The sequence below is a fragment of the Lissotriton helveticus genome, chromosome 7 (assembly GCF_964261635.1).
Source record: "Lissotriton helveticus chromosome 7, aLisHel1.1, whole genome shotgun sequence".
Classification (NCBI taxonomy): Eukaryota; Metazoa; Chordata; class Amphibia; order Caudata; family Salamandridae; genus Lissotriton; species Lissotriton helveticus.
In genome coordinates, this window is record NC_136068.1 from 535,806,607 (window position 1) to 535,825,168 (window position 18,562).

At 43.5% G+C, this 18,562-nt stretch overlaps 1 protein-coding gene across 1 annotated transcript in view; it reads right to left on the bottom strand.

Annotated features, from left to right (window-relative positions):
* Nucleotides 1-18,562, bottom strand: part of LOC144769151 (transmembrane protease serine 9-like) — a 1,211,004-nt gene that overhangs the window by 869,279 nt on the left and 323,163 nt on the right. Inside the window, exon 5 of the mRNA XM_078653156.1 lies at nt 16,161-16,324. Coding sequence (XP_078509282.1) covers nt 16,161-16,324 — 164 coding nt within the window. The remainder of the gene's footprint in view (nt 1-16,160; nt 16,325-18,562) is intronic.

The following is an 18,562-nucleotide window of genomic DNA, read 5'->3' on the forward strand; positions in this document are numbered from 1 at the left end:
ATAGAAGTTGGCAGCATTTGAAGCTTGAATAAGAACCAATAACAAAACGGTGAGCCGTGGCTCATATAGGTGTTCTCCTACTCCTGATCTTCTTCCTTCTCTTGCAGGTCCTTCTGTGCCTCTAGGCATTGGACTGCTTCCTAGCCTTACTCCAAGTCTTCCTTTTCTAGGCCGTTTTTGTCTTCCTGGTTCTCTTCCTGGCCCTGGTGTAACTTGTACTTGTGACCCTGGTGCTGGTTTCTGAATCTGGTGCTCCTTGTTGTAGTCTTTCCTAACCGTGGTCTTTCTGATCCTGATCCTTGCTCATCCTCGTAGTAGTCCTTTCTGAACCTCTTGATCTTGGTACTTATAATTCACGCTCTGAATGTGGTGCTCTACTAGGTCTTTATCTACCTAACCCTGTTGTCGTGGTTCTCCTAGGGCAGGCACTCCTAGTCTTCCTGGTTTGGGCCATCCTGATTCTCCTTGTCCTTGTAGTCCACCCGGTACTGTCCTCTGGTACTGGACCTCCTTATTAGGTCCTCTTGGACTGGGCCTGGTCATTTGGGTCGTGATCTGATCCCATATGTCCTGGCTCTGGTTGTCCTGGTTTCCTTGATTCTCGCCAGTCTGGTCCTAATATCCCAGTTTCTAGTCCTCCTGCTCCACTTGGAACTTCAGGTCTTTGTTCCCTTCGTTCTGACCTCTCTGGTACTCCCATTCTTGCTCCTGGTCCTGCTTATTCTGATTCTTTTGGTCCACCTAATCCTACCCCATTTGGCCCCTGTTCTCAATGGCCCTAGTCCAGTTGATCCTGACATGACTAGTTCTCTGGGACATCCCTCAACATGTCATGATACTCTTTGCCTCGATCATCCTGTTCATTGCAATCCTAGACTAACTTGTTTACTTTGTCCTGAACTTCCTTGTTCAGGTCATGCAGTTCTTACCCACACAACGTAGTTATCAAGCCTCCTGTCATCTAGGCCTTCCTTGTCCTGGTCCTCCTTCTCCTCCTCGTCCAAGTCCTGTTTAGCCGGGAATGCCAGTCCTGATACTCCTGAGGTACTGTATCTTGAGCTTCCTTTTCCCCTTTGTTGAGGTCCCACTGGTCCTCCTTCTACTGATCAACTTAGGTTTGTTGTGCTGTCTCGGGCTGCATGGCCATCTCCTCATGATTGTCCTGCTTAATCTGATTTCCAGGTACTACTGGCCACTGCCCTCCAGGCCCTGTTCTTACTTCTCTTCAATCTGGTCCTGATCCTACTGTCCCAATTCATCCTGCTCCTTGCTCATAGTTCTGCATGTTAGTTTTAGAACTTACGGACCCTGTACTTCTTGGTCTATCAAGTCATCATTCCCATGTACTCCTTCCGAGTTCTTTGTATTCTGGGTCTTCTGATTCCAGGCTGGCAGTAGTGAAACTTTTCACCCCTCTCACCCTTATTCTCATCTAATCATTCATCAGTCCTCCTTATTCAGCTCCCCTGGTTTATCTATTTACCAGGTTTGCCTGTTCCTAGTACTTCTGCATTTGGTTCTCTTGGTCCATGTATTCCTAGTCCTTGTTCATCCGCAGAGCCTAAGCAGGGGGTAGATCCTTCTCCTACATCGTGGCCAAGACCTGGAACAAGCTCCCGATCAACATCAGGCGTGCCCCCTCCCTGAACACCTTTAGAAAGACTCTCAAGACCTGGCTCTTCGGCTGAACGGAACTGCTCACCCCCCACCCCAACACCCCCAGCGCACTGAGACCCTCACGGGTGAGTAGCGCGCTTACAATTCCCTGATTAATTGATTGTTCTGATACTTCTATGTTTGGTCCTTATGTTTCGGGGCTTCGGGGGCTGGTCTCACTAACCTTGGTTTCCTTAGCCCTCCCAGGCCCCCTGCTGCATCCTAGTCCTACTAGTTCTCCTGGTTTGCCTATTTCACCTTGATCCTGCCAATCTGACCATGATCCCCTCTATCATTGTCCTCCTATTAATGACCATCCTAGGGCCGGTATTCCTCAGTCCACTGGCACTGGTCCTCCTAGTTCTCATGTTGCGGCTCACCCTGGTTCATGTGGTCCTTGTCACTCAGGCTTAGGATCTCCCTGAGTCTGACCCTCCTGGACCTTTGAGTCCTTGTACCAATGGGTCTAGGCTTCTTGGTCCTTTCTGTCGCCCCTGGTCATTCTAATCTATGGTCTCCAGGTCCTGCTGACCCTGGCTCTTTCTGGCTGTGGTCTTCCCAGTCCTGGTCTTTTTGCTTCTAACCCCTTGGTCCTCTTTGATCTGATCTCTATTGTCTTGGCTCTCCTGTCCCTGTTCATTATTTTCATTGGTCTCCTGGTACTGTCCTCTTTGGTCTGTCTATCTTGTTCCCTTGGACCTGGTCAGTGCTTTCAGGCCCTCCTTTTCATTACAGTCCAGGGCCTTCTGTTCCTTCTACCATTGGTGCTTCTGTTTATTTAGATCCTTGCCCACTGGGTCCAGACTCCTCTGTTTCATATCCTCATGGCCCTCCTGATCCTTTCCACCCTGGTCCTGGTGCCCCTAGTCCTGTTGTCCCTTGGCCTGTTCCTTATCATGTATTTGTCACCCTGGGCCTAGTTTTTCTTGTCCTGGTCCTGGTGGCTCTGGTCATCCTAGACCTTCGAGTGGTCCATCTACTGGTTTATATTCTTCTCTCCTACTTGTCATCATCCCCCGCAAATGGTCCCACTCCTTCCTTCCCGAGACCATGGACTTTAGTCTGGTACAGCCAAAAAAACTGGTACCCAATTTTATTTGGCTTACACACTTCATTTGTAGAGACAGCACTCTCATAAACCGAAATGAGGGCTCGGTAGAGGCACAAACTTGTCCACCTAAAACACTGCTTAGCATGTCAAAAATCAAAACTACCATTCTTAGAATGCATTGTGCAGGGGACTAAAATGTCAATGTGGCGGTAGGTGGGACTCATGACATGGGACCAATAAGCATCTATGCCTGAAACACATGCTGCTAGGTGAATAGTATGGTCACGTATGTTTATTCTAAGGCAGCAAAGCAAACTCCTGTGAATTATCAAGGTGGATTACTTACCTGTCTCCTGCTTTCACTTCCCCATTCAACAGAAGCCACATTACTGTGTCGCACTCAATTTACCTCCTTCAAGTGTCCCATTGCACTCTGCCTCCAAGCACAAATAACCTACTGTACGAGTCCATCCCTCTGAGGCCCAGATACCCCCTATCTATCTGCATTCCCTATTTGCTGCTGCTTTTCTACTGCTGCTTGACTGTCAGGCCTGACATACTAAGCAAGAACAACCACCCTTAAAAAGAAGCCGAAAGCTATCACAAGACCTTCCATAAGAAGCTCAAATAGAGTGCAGCCCTCACAAATCATCAAAAGGAAGTTCATGAACATTCAAAAACAATGTATTCTGAGTGAATAAAACATTTATGTAAAATGCTTAAATAGCCTACTCCTTATTCTTTACATGCAGCCAATCAGTCCTAGACTGCAGTGCAAAATATCGCTGTGCCATATCCTGAAGCTCCTAAAATAGAAGTTTGATTCCTACATGTCTTGTTTGAATATTCAAATACTCAATTTACTGTTTTTTTAATTTGTGAACTGTGCAACTCAAATCATGTGCTTATCTTTGCACAAACTATTGTAAATTAACTTACATGCAAACACCTCACACATTTTGCATCCCCATTAGAAGATGACCACCACCCTACTATTGCTCGATGTCCTTTTTTGATTCACGGCTAGCTAAATAAATACCCTTCAAACTATTTTTCCAGCTTCCAGTCAAAGCCTACATCATCTCTACAATATAATTTGTGGGTAGCTAAATAGCAGAGATTATGCACTATTTCAGCAGCGGACGGGTAAACAGCATACATGCCAACATTTTAGAAGAGGGATGTTTAAAAAAAAATAATCAGGCGGATGTAATTTCCATATTGACTTCTATTGAACCATATGCCATTTCAGGAAGGGGATAGCTAAAATAAAGCCATTTCTGGTTTCAAAAGTCGAGAGTCTCCCACCTGAATTAAGTCTAATGGCATGTGTGAAATAGCCACTTCCTATTATTAAATATATTGGAAATGTAACTTTCAAAAGGAGAATTTTACCCTGCCTGAAGTTGCTGTAAGGTAATTAGCATTAGCCCTTCAGCAACTGCCCAGCTTTACTTGGCCTGATAGAGGTGTAAACACTGCTCCTATTGTTAATAGCCTGGATGTGGGAAGATGTTTATCACCTTGCAGGAAGACCAGTTAGAGTGAAAGCCGGAAAATCTTTAGCTTCATTAATTTTAGAATGACCTGCCCTGTCACAAGCAAATGTTAGGTGACACCTAGAATAAAGACACATTCTTTGTCCCCCTAAGTCAGGTCAACACCAAACCCAGTGGAGCAGTAGCTAGTATCAGAGCCAGTTTTGAATGGCTTGAGTGACCACAGAGGATAGGGATTGTTTATTACCCAGGCAACACCTTTAGGTTGGCACACAGGCTCTACACAATAGGAGAGGGGTATCATTCATCATGAATTTTGAGAGTGGGGGGAGCTGTGGGATTGTTTGTAGTGAGGCAAACAGCAACTACTGAAAGAGTGGGTAGAGTTGCGCCAAGGAACTTTTACCCAATTGGTTAGGGAATGCCCACAAATGACTCCCACCTACTATCTTCTGCTAGGCATAAATATGGTATCCCCAGGAATCCTCCTCAGAACACTATGTCTATGACCTGATAGGAGCCATGAAGGACTGGACCTGCTCCCTCTTATACCTAGGATGTAGAAGTGGAATTCAAGGGTGTGACTGCTCGGGCACTACAAGCTGCAAGAGGCCTTTCCTGGAAATGCCCAGCTGACCTGTAGCAACTGGTCTCGGACTGGCTGGACAAACCTGCTTCAAGTATCTGTGATGGCAGCCACAATTTTACTGGTTGCCCACTCATGGAGGATTTTTCTTCTCAAGATGTGACTAAGTCCCTTTTTTGCATTGGGATTTTTGTCCTTTTTATCTTATTTTACTCATAACCTCTTTCGCTGTATTTTACAACTCATCGTGGAGCTCCCTCTTGGTTTGTGTAATGTGTTCTACTGTGTATGCACTGTTTAAATACTTTACACATTGCTTTTGATTTAAAACTGGCTCCTTTGTGTCACATTTCCAGGGAGGAAGCACAGGTTTATTTTATTTAATTTGAATGACATTAAGCAGGTAGTGGCCTTATTCATTGAGGTGGACACTTCTCCAGTCCAAAAAATAATCCACTTCCATTACATTTGGCTGTGTGGCAGGCATCCTTGGCCCCAAGTACTGCAGACATTCTCTATGGAAGGTCTCCCCTGTATAGAGGTGCCCCCACAATAAGGAAATCAGGGGTAAAAGTGATGTAGATCAAGCCTTGGCAGTAGTATCTTTCTGGATGTGGAAGCCTGAAGGGAATTACCATGTTTTCGGAAAATATTTGCTGACAATCTGACCAGTGACATGTTCAACAAGTACTTCTGACCAGCCAATCAGGAAGAGGGCAGTTTGATAACCTGTGGTAGAGACCTCAGGGTGTGTAAATGTTAAACATATACGGTAATGCAATATTTCCATACAGACATGAAGACAGGTATAGTAAACTGGCATTTCACTTTCAGTTTTTTTCCAAATTTTCCAAATACACTGTACCCATATTTTTGCCTGGAGGCATCAAAACTCCTAGAAAATGAAGATGTCTTGTAATACCCTGCTAAGGAAACCCAGAGAAATACAGAAATGTATTTAGCCTTGGCAGGTATAGAAACTTAAGAAGGTGTAGATGTTGAAGTCAGATGAGCATGCTATACCCATATGAGCATGGGTTGATACTTTGTCCAAAACACAAGTATTCTAAATCAATGTTTCACTTCCAGGTGCTTTCCAAATTTCCCAAATATATTGCACCCAGGTTATTGCCAAAGATACAGTGAAAAAACAGAAAACCCATATATGTCATTTATCCCCCAGACTACGGAGAGCCTACAGAAAACAGATGGGGGTCAAGGCTTGTAGGCCTATGTTACTTCATAAGGGACACAGAACATAATTAGTATGTTTTGAAGAAGCATATGCTAAAAATATGACAAACATTTTCAGCATGTTCTACTCATCAGTTTGTCATGGTACGGAAGGTCTGCCATGCACTATTTAGTACTTAGATCACAAAAAGTTAGATGATAGGTAGTTTTTATACTTTCCATATAGTCCTGAGTTTGATATTGCACTATAAAAAGTGATTCTGCCACAGTTCAGTTAACTGTGCTAATATTACAAAATTGATTGTACACACCTCATTCTCTAGAAAAGCCCACAAGTACTTGGTATGGTTGGACTAGTGGCAGTCAAGGCAACACGTTCTAGGTTAATGCCCAAGGGTTTATGTTTGTACTTTTGAGAAATGCAACAAAATATTAAAGACATTTGTTAGAAAAATTACATATTAAATTGTTTTCTTTATATCTTTAGATTGCAATAATAGAGCAATGTATGGTTTGCACCAATATGTAGACCGGAATGTGCCACCAAAAATAGTTTGTGTGGGTGCACAGCAAGACCAAAGGGACAGCCAAACACACACAGATTTCTTTTTTTTTAAAGAGCTTTACACTAGGTGCTCATTCACCCTGGTATGAACTTCATTGGACGTGACACTGCAAGAATGGGTTTGAAGGAAGTGATTTCCCAAACCGTGCCATAACATATGTGGCACAATGGAGACAGCAGTGTCCTTATAGAGGTGGGTGCGTGGGAAAAGGCTTAGCACAGTAGGTGGGGGTGTGTCACTGGTGAGTGATGGATGGTGCTTTGACAGGTGGGAATGCCACCTGCCTTAGCACCATATATAGGCCACCATTCGGAGGATAGCAGAAGGGACTGATATATGGAAATGGAAGAGGAAGGATACACTGAAGCTGACCTGGGTGTTTGGAGCTAGACATGGTGATCATGCTAAGGTTTCTAGTAGAGCGCAAGTATTGGGAGTATGGAATCCCGGAGATTGGTAATGATGATGCAAACTTGAGGGAAGTATAAAGTTGTATATAGTGTGAACATGACCACCGCGGGTATCAGAGCGCTTTACAGATTATGCAAGGAGAGTATAGGTAAACATACAGAGTCAACAATGCGAGAAGTACAACATTTTAAATATGTCCAGCAATCACAGCAACAAGGCCTCTAGGCTACATACAGCAGCTATGGACCCCAGGTCAAGTGGGGAAGGTGGACTGAGGCAGATATTTCTTCATCAAGAGTCCTTTAACTTCCATTTTGAAGCTGACAGTGGAAGGGATCACCCTGACTTCAGGGGAGAGAGAGTTCCCGATCCTCTGTACCATGCCTGAGAAGGTTTGATTGTAAGTCTTTGTTTTCTTTCATTTTTGTGGTTTGAGTAAAAGGGTGCTGGCACTTCTGGAGGCTCTTGTACCACATGAGAGCTCCAGTTTCTGGGCGAGGTACAGCGAGGTCTTGAAGTGGATGGCATTGCATGCAATTTTCAACTGTATGCAAGCTTCATATGGGAGCCACTTCAGGGCCAGCAGGTCCGGAGATATGTGGTTGTATTTTTTAGTTCCCATTAAGAGCCTAGTAGCAGAATTGAGGGCCACCCTAAGATGAGCTGTTTTCCCTCTGGGAAAGCCGCAGAGCATTGCGCTGCCATTGTCCATCTTTGCGATCACTAATGCTTGCTCTGCAACCTTTAGGTCTTGAGCAGGGAGAAAGGGTTTGAGCTTCCTTAAGATGCTGAGTTGGAAACTCGCTTCTTCGGTGAGGCAGGTGATGTGCTTTTGCATGTTCAGACTATTGCCTAATATAATACCAAGCGAGGATGCCGAGTCCACAAGGTGAGGTCTACAATTGAGAGCAGTAAACTGATTCAGCCATTGTTCCATTACCGGGGATTGCTTGTGGGGTGAGATTAGGAGGAATTCTGTTTTTAGAGCATTTAGCTTCAGGTGGGTACCTGACAGCCAGCTTTGTGTTTCCAGCAGGACTGAATTGAGGGACTGAATGTCCTCAGGGGAGACGATCTTCAAATAAAGTTGGGTGTCATCCACATACATATGATAGTGAATGCTGGATGATTTCAGAATTTTTGTTAGAGGCTTCAAGAACAAGTTAAAGAGTGTGAGAGAGAGTGGTGAACCTTGTGGAACCCCCAGCGTAACTGGTGCAGGATGGGACAAGGATTGGTTCACCTTGAAACTTTGAGATCTATTCAGGAGGAACAAAGGGAACCAGTTAAGCACCGGCCCAGACAACCACATCCTGTGTTCCAGAAGGTCAATTAGGTTATCCTGTTTGACAGTATCAAATGCTGACGATAGGTCGAGAAGGATCAGTAGGCACGACTCATTGTGGTCCAGCATTCTTAGCGCATCATCGACAATATGCATTAGAGCCAACTCAGTGCTATGGCCCTTTTGGAAACCAGATTGGCATTGGTCCAGGAGTTGGAAATGGTCGATGTGGTTGCAGAGTTGAGCAAGCACACATTTCTCCAGGAGCTTTGCCAGGGTGGGGATGTTGGAGATTGGGCCAAAAGTTATGCAGGTCCGTGGGATCAGCTGTGGGTTTCTTTAAGATCAGGGTAACCTGCCCCAATTTTAGGCAGTCCTGAATATCCCCTTGCTGAAGTGATGCATTGAAGATCTTAGTCCACAATGTTAGTAAGGAGAATCTAACTTCCGGGAAAAAGTTTGATGGCAGAGGGTCATTGAAATGATTGGAAGGTTTCAGAGTCAACAGTGTTTTGCTTATAGTCCACTCATTCAGGGTTTGGAATGGACTGCAGAATGCATTGTTTTTAGGGGGGTTGGAATGCACAGGGTCAGAGATAGCCACGCCTAGTGAACAGAAGGATGTCCGTGGTTTGATCGACAGGTGGTCCTGCGCAGATCGTAATTCAGTATCAATCTTACTAGACTTAGCAGTGAAGAAGTCTGCAAATTCTTCAGAATTAGGCAGTGTCCCTTGACCAAGAGACGCAGGGTTCGGATGACTATTGGCTTGGGACTTGATGAATTCTAACAGTTTTTTAGACTATTTTTGCTTGGTCTAGCTGAGTTCTGAAAAAGGTGGCCTTCGAGCATCTGATGCGTTTATTATAAATGCTTCTCAAGGATCTCAGGTGGTAGAGATGCTCAAGGGAGGGACAGGTCCGCCATTGCCTTTCAGCAAGCCTTGAGTTTCTTCTTTCGGAATTAAGACTATCTGTAAAAAGTGTTGGCGCGTTTGGAGGACATTCTTTTAAGCTGCAGTGGTACAACCGAGTCTAGTACGTTCAGCATTGTGTGGGTATAGTGGGCCGTAAGGTCATGAACATCAGACATGCTCGGGGATGGGGGAGGAAGGATATTCTCGCAGAGAGCAGTCAGATCTTGCGGGTTGATGTTCCGTAGGCATCTTTTCAGCTGTGTAGGGTTCTTAGGCTGGGTTTTACATGTTCTTACCAAATCAAGAATGCAGAAGGAAATGCGTGCTTAGCAGCAAATCTACAATTCAGAAGCATACATTTGAGACTTATGTTGGTGTCAGTTAGTGCCTGCAGAGGGGTGGGGTCATTGGGGATGGATTCAATTTGCTGCATGTTTGCTATGGTGGGGGGATGTGCTGGAGCATAGGAATGTAGGAGAGAATGAGTATCAGCCAGCATCAGACAGGGAGGCTCTACATCTGGACAGGTAGCAGGGTTGTTAGGGATCGGAATGGTGGATCACCTATGAGGTGTGTGGGTGACGTGAGAAGGTGACCGCCCAGTATAGAGGGCGGAAGGGATCCTGGTACACACGCAATCTGAGAGCGAGCGAAGATGGTGATTATTCTTGGTGGAGCAGTTTAGTCTGGAGTTAGACGACAAAGCCTCCGTGATATGTAGTAGACTGCGAACCTCTGTCTTAATTTGTTGTAAGCAGAGTGCTATCTCGCTCAGACGGCATTCCAGTGAGGTGTGAGGATGGGATTGGGAGGTTAGGTTCCAGGGACCATGGAGCTGGTGAGAGCAAGGAAGGTCCGGGGAAAGTGGGGCGGGTGGCAACGGAATGTGCCCTGAGGGAAGTGATTCTGGAAGGGATGAGTTGGATAGGGGAGGAGCTAGTGATGTCGGGGGAAGACAGGGCGGATGGCGACTGACTGTGCCCCGATGGAAAGGTTTCATGCGAATGGAGTTGCAAGCACAGAGGGATGGGTAAAATAGGGGAGGAGGGGACTGACATATCGCGACCCCTGGAGGCTGGTGGGAGCCTGATAGGGTTATGTGTTGGACTGTAGGAAGGTGTCTTGGGGTGAATCGGGCGGTGCTGTAAGCAATGTCGTTAGTGGAGTTAGGGCTTGCTATTAATGAGGGGGAGGGAACAGGCAGATTAGCGTGATGACTGTGCTGTCTCTGCTCACACATTGCATGTATGGCAGGTGAGTTGTTATTAAGAATTGGGGTAGTTAAAAGGGGGCCCTTCGATGATGTGGAATCCGAGGATGGGGTGATGAATATGTACAGAGGCTGGTAATGGAGTATTTGGTATATTCATTGAAGCTTCCGTGAGGTCAGAACCGGGGGTTTGGGAGGTGGGTGAATGCTGGTAATCTTAGATTGGTACTGGTAGTACGTTTTGGGGCACTGGGCCGCGCTAAGGAAAAAGTACTATTGTTGATGGGGTGCACATGGAGGCCACAATTAGAGGAGGCATCCTGATATGGGGGAAGGGTTTAGGGGTACTATGTGTGTATCTGTATCTTTTTATCACCACTCCCTTTACGGCTTCTCTCTTTTGGCTTTGCCCACTTCATCCCTCTTGTATTTTGCTCTTGCCCTCCACCTATCTTTTAGTCATCTCCTCTCTATGAATAGACATTGCTTTCCCTCCTACTCTACAGCACTCATTATCCACATCTTCCTGTTTCCCTTAAACGTCCTTTTCTTATCTATACCTGCTCCTATTACCTGTTTTGCTTTGCATTCTGAAATATGTTGTCCTTATATTTACAACAAAACCTGCTAAACTAACAGCGTCAGCTTGCAAAGTAAAAACCTGGACTAAAAAGATCCTCACACTTTACTTGGGGCAACTTCAGATCATGTCTCCTGCCTCTATTTACCTTCCATGCCTCTTTCTTCTGAAGGAGAGCAGTTTGGGTCCCTTTTTGAGGCAACATTAGGGGAGTGTCATAATGGCGGTTAGTCTGCACTCATATATATTCTGTATCATTAATATATGAGAAGAAGAGGGATATGCCTCGGTTGAGTATCCTCATGATTAACACAAATCACATTAACACAAATCATATGTATACTTTAGAAATGTAACTGATAGGATTGTTCCTTAACATTTATCTAAAGGAGTAACCGTTAATGTGCTACGCAAATGTCTTAAAACATTTACTCATGGCACTAAGGTTTTATGGAACTTGCCATTTATAATTGTTGCAGCACGTGTTGAATGGATAATGTACCTACCTTTATAAGTGCATACATAATGCAACCTGTGTGTTGCTAATTTAGACGAACTGTAGGCCTGACAATGCTTTCCTAATGTATTTTTCAGCTAACATTTGAGTTGCATGCACCTTGTTTTCCCACTGCAGGTTGACAACTCTTCATTAGATGAGAGTATATTGAGAGGCCTGGGAAGAAGAAAGGCGATATGGATGGAGGACGAGTTCTTGTGGGAGAATGACATGGCACCAAGGATGTACGCGTGTGAACATGGAGGCGGGGAAAGGGAGCTGGAGGGTGCTCAAACTGGAAAATTAGTAGAGGCATGGTGGGAGGTGCCTTGATTCAGTGATTCAGTAATTGCTTATGTTGTTACGTATTTAGGGACAACTGTCACTCTGCTTTAGGATCCCTTGAGGTATAGACCTCATCTTTGGCTTTGTGGCTTTATGCTGCATGGCCTTGGTTGGAGTTACTTCTTCGGAAGTCTCTAACAGCTGACACCTTTCTTCCCCACCTTTGCAAACTTACTTAGATTAAAATTCTCAATTTAAGGTACTGTGCGGACATATAGGGATTTGTCGAGTTTTTATTTGAAGCTTGATGCAACCTAAAGTACATGTTTGTCTTTTGATAACATATGTTGCAGTGATCGAGTTAGTTGTTTTCTTTTTGCTGTACTATCTTAATCAGTTTTGAAGATTCAGCTTCATTCTGTTCACTCTGTATTTTTACACCATAATGCTCCAGTTGGTGTATATTAATCTGTTTGAATTTGAATTATACAAGCTAACCTGAATTTGGTTGCTGACCTGAGTTTTCCTCAGAAGTGTGGAAATTTTAATTTAGATATTTTGAAGGGAATGTTCTCTTTACCTCTCATGCTGCTTAAAATAACCATCGGTGCAAAAAAATTTAGGAGTATGGGTTCCATATCTCCCTTTCACACCTGCATTTACTCTGCCCATCAGCAATTTTCCTTTGTTGTCTACCCAAAGTTTCCTCTCACTATCCCCTTTTAGCTCGTTTCCCATATATCTCTTTACTAGCTTTTTCTATTCCTCCTAATGTATCTTCTTCTCACTTGACACCTCATTTGTCCTCTGCTTCTCACATACCCTTCACTCTCCCCCTCATTATCCTTCTGCCAATCCTCCACAAGTTCTCAATTTCCATTATGCCTTCATCTCCTCATTCTCCTGCCAGTCCTCTTCAGTTAGAGGTTTTAGTAGGCCCCATACTAACTGTAATTCTTCCACACCAGGGAGAGGTGTGGCGCTGCGTCCAGGGCGACTGACGCTGGAAACAGATTAGCCCAGCACCATGTGACTTTGGGCAATAGCTTGCTAAATCTTCTCGACGGCCCCCAGCGCCTTGAGACCCTTACAGGTGATTGTTCACACTTTACAAATGTGGATTATTCTTATTATCTGTTTTTATTTCATTTATGAAACGTTTATTTTTTTTGTGCCAATAAACATGCAAACCTATTTATACTAAAATGAAAACAGAAATCAGGACTGGAGGAGATACTCACACTTGTCTTCGGAATGCAGCTGACAACATATCAAATTACATTTGTCATACAGTGTTTTTGCATTACTGAGTGCCCTACTCCCAGACAGTACTTGTGAAAAAAGTTTGTCTGAAATTACATCCTCAGGGGGGTAGACAGCCACCCAGATCTTTCTTTTTTCCGGGTATTTGAAAACTATCCATCTCTAACAGAAACAGTGGTCCTCATTTATTCACAACACCAGTAATGTGGATGGGTGGCTGGCCCATAAAGCATTTGAGGCAGAGTATCACTGGGCAATGAGGGAGGAGTGGGAGACAGGCAGACTGGTTTGCTTTACTTCTACTGTTGAGTCTGGCAGTAGAAGTGCAGCAGGGCAGTGCTGACACACTGGATATGCAAGAGGACGCACATTCAATTCTCACATGACCATGGTGTGTCTGTGAAGCAGAGGTAATGGCAGGCCAAAGTGGCAGATATTCCCATGTTCATCGGAATAAGTAGGCTTGCCCCAATGTGTGCTAACCCAGATTTATACTTTTCTCATTGGTTGATGCTGTCAGTTATCGAAAGGCGAAAGAGGTAGAATTCTAAATGGTAAACCTGTCAGTTTTAGAGTGGTCTTCCACAAAGCTTTTGCCTTACTCCTCCTATTTTTGCTGGTCTCATTTTTGTTGCCCTTAGGACTCTGCACACTTTACCACTGCTAACCAGAGCTAAAGCGCTTGAACCCTCTTCTTTAAACATGGTGAATTTGGCTTGTACCTAATTGGCCTATTTAATTAATGTTTAAGTCCCTAAAAAAGTGATACTGCAAGTACCCATGCCATGTAAGGTAAATTAAATGCTACTAATAGGCCTGCAGCACTGATTGTGCCACCCTCTTAACCCCTTCGATGCTAATGACAAAGCCAGCTCGTCATCAACGTTACCTGCGGTGCGCGGATGACGAGCTGGCTTTGTCACGATCAAGCCATTTTTGAAATTCCCGCGTACAGCGGGAAACCGCGGTAGCGGTTAAGTAGCCTTCCAAACCGGTCCCAGGTCTGCCAATGTAGTCTGTAAGTGCAGTTTTAAAGTTCCATTTCGACCTAGCAGAATAAAACTATTTGTAACTCTTAGACCTTACATTTTTAATACATGTAAGTCATCCATAGAGTAGACCCTACCAATTATTTTTTCACTAATGCATGGATTGCCTCTCCTATAGGATAACATACGATCCCCTTATGGCATTGAATAAGTGAAAACTTTAAATTGCGAGCAGGTAGAAGTCATTTACACCCCTCCTTATTAGCAAATTTGGAATTTTATTCACAATTCTGAAAATGCACTTTTCAGGAAGATGGCATTTAGAGGTTCTAACCATCTGGTGCGTGCATTCTGCATCCTTGGCCCAAAAGCGAGGTGCTATCTCTGAATAATAGTGGCTATTCCATAACATGCAGTGGGCATGTTTGGTGATATGCTGGCTATCATTGCATTATAGTGCCTCACCATGACACATTTTTGGGCATTTTCTGTGACATGTTGGCTATTCTTGAATAATAAGGATCCACCCATGGCATATTGTGGCAAATCCAGGTAAAATTCAGTTTTTTGTTTTATCACAATGGCCCATTCTTGACTTATAGTTATAATTCTGGTCATACTTCTGGGTATCCCTGGAATCACGCTAGGAAAAATCCTACCAAATGAAGGACATTCCTGATATTTGGTGAGGCTTATAAAGTGGCAGAATCACATTGTGTGTGCATAATATATGAGAGCCTGGTAAAAATGACAAGCTAATATTTGTACATCAACAGTGTATTTAATAAAAATTAACATGCAGTATTTGGGCACAAAATGTGTTTTCATGAAAGTGGCAAGCTTCTGTTTAGAGAAAATTATCATTTTTATCTAAAATGTATTTTAAGGTGAAATGCCTGCATTTTCTGAATCTGCACAGCTTACATTTTGTGTAAAATCAGTACATTACTGAAGTAAGCGTAAGACTGATGGGTGGACCCTACTCTGAGGTTGTGTAGGATAAGATAGCCATATTTAGGGATCAGCTCGTCTCTCAAATCCCTGATACATGGTGCCGCTTCGCCTGCTGCGCAATAGATAACCATGCTACTGATTATATTGACAAAAAGATTTTATGATATAATGTTGGCTGGTTTAGCCTTTCCCCTTTCTGATCATATCATTTGTATGTAATTGAGCAGAATAATTGTTGTGTAAGCCTATAAAGGTTGTGTATCTTGGATGTCCATGGCTTGACTTTGTGAGATATGTCTAACTTCTGATTTGTCCACCCACCTTCCCTATTTAGAGTCTCATTCTTGAATTTTGACTGACAATCTACTTACAAGGGCTGAATTGAAAATGCAAGTCAAGAGAGATGCTGCAAAAACATTGAACATTGATAAGCCATGCGAATTTGCACCACCATGGGTAGTTTTATGAACAGGTGCACCATCATAGCTCGCTCTTCGCCAGTTTTGAGACATTGCACTGTGTAAAGTGCATACACTTAACTCGGAAAATCTTTGAATTAGTGCGTGAGCTGTAGACACATTTCCCCATTGTCAGTTACCTTCTTTGAGGTTTCAGTAACTGATCAATGATTTTGGACCGCAACTTCAGTTACAGATTATTATATATACCATTGTGAATCATAATTAGGAGAGGATGCCCCTTTCATGTATCCTTTTTAATGCAGTTAGGAATAGATCACAAAATCCATTTTGCGAGATGAAAAGGCCTTTCTGCACTCGGCTTAGTACATTACACACGCATTTGCAAAAGCAAAAGTGTTGACTACATTGGTGCCTTATGTCCTAAAAACAGGTGCACAACTCTGACTCTGAACTGCCCCGGATACATGTAGCTCTTCAGCAAACTTTTAGGATATGTTCTGTTGAAAAACTTTAACAGAACGGGAAATCTTTACCGCACAATGAACCAAAGAAACGCAAGATTTGCCTAGTACACCAAGAATGAAAAACTCCAGAATTCTAGCCAATTCATGTAAAATATGTGATTTAAAATTCGACATATTTAATTTTGTTCCTACATTTTTCCTTACATGTTTTCACTTTGAGGAGGAAGTTTTGGCTCCCTTTCTTTGGCTTAGTAACAGTTGATAGGATATTAATGTACCACAAGTATCAGAGTTCACCAGATAACACTTGCATTGTGTTTTGGACTAATTTACCTGGCATGTGAGATTGGCTGTATCCTTCTGCTGAGCACACATCATCCCCTTGTGGAACACATCATTCAGGTTATGAATGTCAGACGAGTTATACAGGCAGGAGCAACCTGCATTTCCTATCAATTCCAATTCCACTTCCTGCAGAGTTGGAGAAGTGTAATCCTCTGGAACAACAAAAACACAAATACAAGTTAAGAATTTAAGGAGGCAGAGCATAGTTGACTCAGCAAAAAAGATAAATTACTACCTCCTAGTGGCCGAGACGCTTAATTTAAGGAAACCATTATCCACTGCGACACAGGAAATCAAAATCAGGCTATTTCAAATTGTAAATTCAATGGTAGTGGGGAAGTCATTCTTAGCACCACACTAACCTTCGTTACAATTACAGGACATGAAATGTGTAATGAAAGTCTTGAATTCTCATTCCTCAATACATTTTCTGCGAAACTACAATTTTGTTAGGAGTTTGATACCGGCTAAACGTGTATGGCTCATTCAATCTCCACTTCTGAGCAGCGTTACCCTTTTAATTCACCCAAGAGCTCACTGTCCAGGTATGTTTAAGGTATCCGTCTTTCAATGCCATTCCACTTCTATCACACGTGTGCAAGGGATTAGCCAGAAATTAAAATACTCCTCACTTTGACCCAAAGCTCTTATGGCGCAAAGAAAGTGAAGCAAGCCATTGCTACCCTCCTGAGAAATGGTTGCCTGTCTCTTCCATCCAAGAATCTATCCATTCATCTTTTCATCCTTCAATTCACCTGCTTATATCCACAGTTTCACCTGTATATTCTATAATCTAACATTCAGTCTATCCCCATTCCATCCATTCACCCACCCACCCATCCATACCCAAACCATCCATCTTGAAACCTGTCAAACATATCCATCCATCTAGCCTATCACTTGTCATCTATACTTTCAGTTATCCATCCCTTTATCCATCTTTTCAATCATCCATCCAACCATCCTCCCTTTCACTCATCTATCCATCTACACTTTCACTCAGCCATCCATCTTTCCCCTCACATATTCACCCTTCAATCCATCCACACATCCATTAATTAATTTACCATTTCACTCATCTATCCTTTTACCCATTCATCCATCCACCCTTTCACTCACCGTCCATCGTTTCATCAGGCCACTCTTCTAACATCCCTATCACTTATCAATCTATTCTTTCACTTATCTATCCTTACAAACATCCTTCCTTTCACTTCACCCATCCAATCAGCCATCCTTCCATCCACCCATTCTTCCTACCTTTCACTCATCCATCCTTGTATCCATCCTTTCACTCATTCAACCTTTCTTTCACACACTCATGCATCCATCCATCCTTTCATGCATCCATCCATTCACCCTTTCACTCTTCCACCGGCACACCTATCAAAATAGCCACCCATCAATCCTCCTGTTCACTCATCTATCCATTCTTTCACTCAACCATCCTTACATCCATCCTTTCAGTCGTACATCCATCTACCCTTCCACTCATCCATCCATCCATTCTGTCCATACATCCACCCTTTCACTCCATCCATTCATCCAGCCTTTCACTCCATCGAGCAAACTTATCATCAAATCATCGATCCATCCACTTACCCTTTCACTCATTCCTCCATCCATCCTTCTCTAATTCTCCATCCATCAACCCTTTCACTTATCCATCCATTCACCATTTCATTCATCCACCCATCCATCCTTCCTTCCCTTCACTCATCCATCCTTACATCCATCCTTTCACTCAGCCATCCATCTTTACCCTCATCCATCCACCCTTCAAACCATCCACACATTCATCCATCAATTAACCTTTTCACTCATTCATCTTTTTACTCATTCATCCATCCATCCATTCACCCTTTCACTCACCGTCCATCATTTCATCAAGCCACTCTTCTACCCTCCCTATCACGTATCAATCAATTCTTTCACTTATCCAACATTACAAACATCCTTTCACCCATCCATCCTTCCATCCTATCACTTATACATCCATCCTTTCACCTCATCCATCCTTCCATCAATCCATCCTTCCATCCATCCATCCATCCATCCATCAATACACCTGTTCACTTTTCCATCGGCACACCTTTCAACCAGCCACCCATCTATCCTCCTGTTCACTCATATATCCATTCTTTCACTCAACCATCCTTACATCCATCCTTTCATTCATCCATCCATCTACCCTTTCACTCATCCATCCATCCACTCTGTCCATACACTGACCCTTTCACTCTGTCCATTTATCCAGCCTTTCACTCCATCCAGTCATCTAATCAGCAAATCATCGATTCATCCATGTATCCTTTCACTCATCCATCCATCCTTCTCTCATTCTCCATCCATCAATCCTTTCACTCATCCATCATCCATCCTTCCTCCCC